At 39.7% G+C, this 7,753-nt stretch overlaps 1 protein-coding gene across 1 annotated transcript in view; it reads left to right on the top strand.

Moving 5' to 3' along the window:
• The window catches only part of LOC119481626 (solute carrier organic anion transporter family member 3A1-like), a 29,692-nt gene extending 26,835 nt beyond the window's left edge, over window positions 1–2,857 (top strand). The window contains exons 9-10 of the mRNA XM_037758735.1: window positions 258–322; window positions 1,345–2,857. Coding sequence (XP_037614663.1) covers window positions 258–322; window positions 1,345–1,721 — 442 coding nt within the window. The 3' untranslated portion in view covers window positions 1,722–2,857. The remainder of the gene's footprint in view (window positions 1–257; window positions 323–1,344) is intronic.
• The last annotated feature ends 4,896 nt before the right edge of the window (window positions 2,858–7,753 follow it).

Genomic DNA, 7,753 nt, shown 5'->3' with positions numbered 1-7,753 from the left:
CTAGCTGTCTAATCTGTTGGCTTGTTTAAAATCTGCGTGATTTCAAACTTCGTTGTTGAATTGTTGCCGTGTTCCCAGATCACAGCAGTAGCTGCTTTGGTGTGAACAATGTTATCATAACTGAAAGGAATGATGGCCCAAGTTACAGTAATCAGACCCAAGTTTTAATAAACCAGAGTGAATTGGCTACTAGTCGCAAATCGAGTTTTCAGGTCACCAGTACGAATCGCTTATGCCAATTCTGTCTTTGTTTTCAGAACTGTGAGTCCAGAGCTGAAATCATATGCCCTCGGAGTTCTGTTCCTGCTCCTGAGACTGATCGGTAAGACATTTCATATATTCACTTTATATACTTTACTGTAATGCATTTATATCCACAGAAAAACAATTCATCATTCGTATTAGTCATAGACTGTGTATAAGAAGTGAACGTAGTCACTGGGGTTTTGTGGACTGACGTTTTGAAGCCTTGAGTTTGTCATTTTGGCCGTCTGAAGACATTTTTAGGCGACCAAAAAGGTTATAATTAACTTTAATGAACTAAAAGCACACTGTGAAAGAGTTAAAGTTCAACAACAAAAACACAGACAACTCCCAGACTGGACAACACCGTGGTAATGACCTGTCAATCACAAGATAGCCACGCCCTAAAGCATACCCTTCTTTATGGTCTATTTGACTCTAAATGGGACCATAATTTACTAAATAAACATCATGCTGTATTGAAGAAGACTTGAAACTAGCAATTGAGACCATAAACTCATGTTTACAATGTTTACTGAGGTAATAAATCAAGTGAGAAGTAGGCTCATTTTCTCATAAACTTCTATACAATCAGACTTCTTTTTACAACCAGAAGAGTCGCTCCCTGCTGGCTGTTAGAAAGAATGCAGGTTTAAGGCACTTCAGCATTGGCTTCACTTCTTAGACCCGGAGGTTGCCCACTGGTATAGATGCACGATCTGTAATAAATTTCACACTGCTTTGTTTTTTCATACCCACGGTTGTCCTGTAGTTTTGCTCTGTGATGTAAATGTCAGAATTTCACCTTGGTTTAAATTAACCTCATCTTTCTGTCAGTGCGAATATCATTTCCAAATCACATTTGGTCGCCTAAAAATGTGAGGGCTCGACCCTCTCGTGTCACTTCTGGTCGCAAAAGACCAAGATCGCGACGGCCAAAATGCCAAACTCAAGGCTTCAAAATGGCAGTCCATAAACCAATGGATGAGGTCACGATGATTACGTCCACATACAGTCTATGGCGGATATATAGGAAACTCAAAGCAGTGTGCTTTTTGAACCTCTGACCTGCTGTTTGCCAACGATCCCCTCCTGCTCCAGGCTTCATCCCTCCCCCTCTGATCTTCGGCATGGGCATCGATTCCACCTGTCTGTTCTGGAGCTCCGTCTGCGGCGAGAAGGGAGCCTGCATGCTGTACGACAACGTGGCCTACAGGCACCTGTACGTCAGCATCGCCATCGTCCTCAAGTCGTCAGCCTTCATCCTGTACACCACCACGTGGCAGTGTTTGAGGAAGAACTACAGGAAATACATCAAGAACAGCGAGGGTTACCTCACACCCACCGAACTCTTTGCCTCCAACGTGACTCTGGACAATTTGGGCAAGGAGATCACCCAGAACCCAGCCAACAGGACAAAGTTCATATACAACCTGGAGGACCAAGAGATGTGCGACAACATGGAGTCAGTTTTATAGTGGTGGTCTGCACCGGGACTGCAGACCGGAGCTGAGGCTGTTGATGTGCAACTGATCTGATGTTTCTTTGGTGTCGTATCAGTGTAGAAGAACGCTCTCAGTAAGGGTCTTATCTCCTTCTCACCCAAAACATCAGACATAAGGAAAACAATTGAAGAGATGTTTCCCAAAATGCTCTATATCCACATTGCACTTTTTACTAAAATACAGGCGATCTGGTCCACCTTTTTGTCAAACAAAATCATAAGCTAACTTTATTTGTTTTTGACATTTCCTTAATTTGACAGCAGAAATAGAGATTGACAGAAAAACGGGGAAAGAAACGAGGAATGACTTTGCAGTTAATGCATCGTACCACTAATCCACCAGGACGTTCCTGAAACGATCTTCTTTAGTTCAACTTCATTAACAGTTCGGTTCAAATTGAAGTCTTATTAGGTTTTATTAGGAGACCAGAGCTCTTTGAGAAGCAGAAATCTGAAATGTTGGTTATTCATTAGCTTTATTAGACAGTTTATTTTCCTTTTAGAAGGAAGCACTTCTCAGGTCCAGATGCCAGATAGAAAGGATGACAGTCAGCATATTAGCTGATGCATATTTTAGCTCATGGTTGGAGTACTTTTCCAGACATGCAGAACATACAGTTAACTACTAGGCAACCCTACTATAGACTTATTAACAGACTGTGTTCCTTCACTCAATTTTTTAAGTTTAACATAATGAATTGGGAAAAACAGATCTGTATTGACTACAGAGGCCCATGTAGGCACACCACACAAGAAGCAAAGGAAAACCAACAAATCAGCAACAACTAGAAATAGGAGTACAGGAACAGGCATGATCCCAGTAATTGATAAAGTAAGGGGCAACATATTACATCAACACCAGAGATGTCTCACCTGTAGGCGGCCCTGTTTCCTGGCTACATCGTTAAAGCCTAAAATATAAAATATGTATAGACAAAATATGGACCTCTCTACCCCAGTTAAAAGCAATTAATTTCAAACTCATTACACAATAACTGTTTTTTTCTTTAAAGGGCCAGTGTGTAACATTTCAGGGGATCTATTAGCAGAAATGTAATTTAATATTCTTAACTATGTTTTCGTTAGTGTATAATCACCTGAAACTAAGAATTATTGTGTTTTCGTTAGCTTAGAATGAGCCGTTTATATCTACATAGCAGGGCTGGGACGATTCACCTATCTCCCGATTCGATACTATCACGATACTTGGGTGCCGATTTGATATGCATTGCGATTCTACAAGTATTGCGATTCGATATTGCGATTTATTAACTTTTTTAAAACTAGACCATGGGAAAAAGTTGAATCACACACTTCTAGTGACTTTTACTTTGGAAAATATCTAAATTAAAAATTAAAATTTTCAGCATCTATGTAGTCAGAGATGTTCTGAAGTTAAATAAATCAGTCATTGTCAGGCATTATTTATTACATTTTTTCCAGCAATGACATTTCCCTCACAAATTAGTGGTATTTTCTTTTTAATTTATAAGGGACATGTAATGTTTTATACTCCTGGTGAATATGATCCAATCAATCTTATTTCCATATATGTATTTTGTATATACAGCTCCTTTTGTTAACACCTTATTTTGAAAAACAGACCTAGTCACACGTATATACTTCTGCTAACGTCGCCGAGCTAGCTCTCCCGTCAGATCCCGTTTATACGTCCATGGTCAGCTCCATTGTATTTAACATAAATGTTAGTATATGGGTGCTCTACAGTTGTAGCGTTGATCGTAAAAAAATCACAATACATAGGTGAATAAATTTTTTCTCCTACCCCTACTACATAGGGAGCAGGTCCTCTTCACGAAGTCCACCATGTTGCTCCGCCATGTTTCAACAGTAACCCAGAACGGACAAACCAAACACTGGCTCTAGAGAGCGTCTTTCGCGATTACGTTACCCAAAGGCCACCATACACTTGTGAAACCACAGTTTTGCACTTGGCGGCTCACGTTACCGCAGTCTTGGAAAGGGAGGAGTGAGGGGAGGGGTACTTAGTTGGTTGCAATCTGCAACCACAACCACTAGATGCCACCAAATCCTACACACTGTACCTTTAATCTTAAGCAGTGGAAAATGAATGGAAGATGTAGTCTTGAAAATGTATTTAATAATCTTGATTATTTATTTTTGTTTATCTTCAATGTTCAATATCTTATAAAATTGCCCAGAAGTGAAGTTTACAACAATATTCGTCACAGAAACAGATTTTATTTTTCGTTTTGTGCCACCAGTCATTTTGCATGAGTAGAGGTCTCTAGTTGCATCAAAGGGTGGATATCCCATTTTGGAACCAAACTCTTCAGTTTGAGTTGATGTTGCACATTTAAAAAAACAAGGAGCAGAGTCTTTCTCAATAGCTTTCAATTTAAATAGCCCGTTCTTGTTCTAGAGGGCATTTTAGGACATCTGTTGAAGGTAGAGGAGTGTTGAGTCAGTATGTATTTATTATCCCTTTACTGTGTCATAGTGTGGAGTTTTGCTATGAATGCTGGAAGAGATTCTGAGACAAATTTTCTGTTTCAGACTCACAGAACTGTTTTTTTTTTTTACTTCACACCATTTTGTTGATATACAGTCTTTTCTCTTTGGCATTTATAGAAATTAAGTGCAACTTCCAAAAGTCCTTCTAGGTGTTAAGCTGATGATCTAAAAAAGCAGCGGACCATGAGAGAGGATAAAGAGAGAGAGTTTGGTGGCCCACCTATGAATAGTTGGACAGGACACATATGAGCTGATTCAGTAGCTGAACCTGTGACATTTCAGCTACTTGACTATCTCTCTAACCACTGATTTGACCGTACCGCCGTTATAATTCGGCCAGGAACACTCATGTTGATGGCAAATCGAGACAGAAGTGCAGATTGGCTTGGCGGTGTAATTCTACTCCTGGGGACGCCCCCTGCAGCAGTAATGCATGGAATACACAGCAACATGATAAATAACAAGCAGGGAACATTGCAAATAAGACTCTCCAGGGTACAGAGACATGTATGTAGTCGGGCCAAAGCAGGTGGAGGCTGTGGGGGAGGAGGCCTTCGCCAGTAGAATCAGTAACAGCAGCGAAGCTCACGTGAGCGTACAGACTGAGAGTGTGGAGGCATTTAAGTAGAACGCCAAGTCAAGGCAATGATGGTTGTGATGGGCTAGCTGTCAGCAGACACAGCATAGCATGACGCACAGTGTCCAGCCAGAATTAGTTCATTTAAAAGCATGCTGATAATGCATGCAATGATAAAAAATAAATATTCAGTATGTCACTAAGCTGCACAGACTCTGTGGTTTGGTGGCCATGGTAAACGGTTAAATACACATTTAACTCCAATGGCCTCCAAATTCTATTTTAGACCATGGAAAAAGCTTTATAATGCATACTGCATTGTGATGTTGACAATTTTTAGCAAAGAGCTGACTCATAATCACTCACACTGCAGTGATTGTCTAAACTGATTTTTTTTTTTTTTCAAATGATAATTTTGTTTTTAGGAATTCTGTTGGATTCTGATTTCTGACATATCCAGTTTATATAGAGAATATATTGTTTTTCCTGGCTTACTTTGTAAGTATTTAATATGTTTTGCATCAAAAATATGGACCTTTGTCCAGCCACTCACCATCGCAATAGATTTCACCCCTTTTGATGTTTGGAGGTGGGGGTTAAAGGAGTAGTTCAACATTTTGGGAATTAAGCTTTGTAGGCGAGAGTTAGACAAGAAGATCGATACCACCGTCAAGTCTGTACGGTAAATATGAAGCTAGAGCCATCAGCCGGTTAGTTTAGCTTAGCATAAAGACTGGAAATAGGGGCAAACTGCTAGCCTGGCTGAAAAAAAATCCACCTGCCAACACCTCTAAAGCTAATTTATTTACATGTTATATCTGTTATATCTGTTGAACAATAAAATATTATAAATATAATAAGCGTTTTCAGTCCAAAATGGCGGTGGCGGCTGTTGTCAGAAAAACACCGGAGTTTCATCTCTTTGCTTCTATACTCTTTGCCGCCAGAAAATAGTCGTGTACATATCTCCCCGTAAAAAGAAAATTTGTCAGTTATAAAGTAAAAAAAACAAATGAGATATATAGGGTTAATAGATTAATTTTAGAGGTGCTTGTAGGTGGATTTTGTTATTGGAACCAGGCTAGCTATTCCCTCTGTTTTCCATCTTTGTGTTAAGCTAAGCTAACCAGCTCCTGGTTGTAGCTTCATATTTACCGTCCAGACATGAGAGTGGCATCAATCTTCTCATCTAACTCTCGGCAAGAAAGCAAAAAAAGCGTACTCCCTAAAAATGTCTAACTGTTCTTAAAGTTTTAAGTCTAAAGTTCCATGATTCAGTCTCATTTTATGCTGCTGCTCATGTTTTATGAGTACATTTTTCTTTTTGCAAATGGTGGAATTCATCTTGGATCCACACTACTCATATGATGTATTTAGTTTAGCACTTCAATGAGCTAATAGTATAAGACTTAAACTATACATTAATGATGCTTCAGCATCATAAATAGTAGAGAGAATATTATATCAAAAGGGGGAAAATGGACAGATGTTAGAGAATGTTGGAGATCAACAATGGACCTACATTCAACACAGAGCCATGCCAGACCAGACTCATGTCTGCTTGGTTTGATGTGAACTAAGAGAGTATAAATACAGCACAGCAGTGAGACTTAAATTCTTAAAAATGGAAGGATTTTGGGGCACTGATTAGGTAGTGTAAACAGTTTCTCAAAATTGGACTGTCCCTGATGGGAAGATTGGCTCCTATAGCAGGACATTCAGGACAGCCGGACATGATGCTAAGAGCTTCTAATGGGGAGGAGGGGGTCGACCAGCTGGCCACCGTCTCCTCCTCAGTAACCCCCCCAACAGGTGGCGCTGTCTTTGATATCTGTAACGTCCAGTGTGTCATAGTGCCGACTCCTCTGTACATAATAGTGCCATACAAGTGCCAAAGTGACACCATAGAAGTGTTCTGTAATGTCCTGCAGAGAACTTGCTGGAGCTCAGAGCAGATCCTCCAGCTGTATGTAGCCTTTCTGTGATATCCCTCCACTTACTTTTCACCATATCATACAAAAAGTGTCCCAAAAAAACATATTGCCTATAAAATATTGTATATGGAATCTAGAAAAACAGTATTATTTAGGATGTAATAACTGTTAATATGTAGGACTTTTCTACTAGTGAAGGTATTGTCTAATTTAGATTAATCTCTCTTTCCATCAGTGGCAAAGCTGATAACTGTTTGTTGCTTTGGTCCAAATAAAAACAATACTTTGCTTGAAATAAGTGGCACCAATGTTAAGCTGTAGCCTGACATTGTACAGTAGATATGGTTGACTGTAGAAAGTCAGCCGAACTTCACTGATAGCAGTCCTGCACCTGTGCCTGGATATTAAAGCTCTACTCTTGAGACTTCCTGATGTTGTGCCATATCAACCCGTGCACTGTAACATTCAACACTCGCAAAGAAGAAGAAGCCAACATATTCTAGGTCTGTCTAACGCGCTGGGCAAGTGCGACAGCGCTTGCTTGACCTTGTATTCACCTGCGGCGACAGGACTGTTTTGCCTTGTGATGAGAAAATAACTTTGGAGCATAAATGTTTTTTTACATCCTATTTTTCTCATTATTCTCTTTTGATGACCTTTGCCTTGTGGTAACAGCAGATTGACTTTTATAGCGGATCTTTAGTGACAGAAGTATGCACATATGAAGAGTTTACTGCCAAAATATGACATTTCTGGGCAAAAAACAAAGTCCTGAGGTTTATCATTAGAGAGACATTTTGACAGTTATCCTGTAAATAGGCCCATGATTTGTTTTTGTTGCTATTAATTATTTCTAACGGATAGTCACTTTTTGTAAACGATGGATGTTATTTTGGGAGCAAACTCTTCGTATGCAGATAGATAATCCTTTGGTTTGAGCCTTTAGGCAGCATGTTGCCTTGGATTAAAGTGAAACCACGTGCTAACCATGTTAGTGCC

The sequence above is a fragment of the Sebastes umbrosus genome, chromosome 2 (genome assembly GCF_015220745.1).
Source record: "Sebastes umbrosus isolate fSebUmb1 chromosome 2, fSebUmb1.pri, whole genome shotgun sequence".
NCBI lineage: Eukaryota > Metazoa > Chordata > Actinopteri > Perciformes > Sebastidae > Sebastes > Sebastes umbrosus.
Note: the sequence above shows the minus strand (reverse complement) of the source record. Positions and strands in the feature narration are given on the sequence as shown.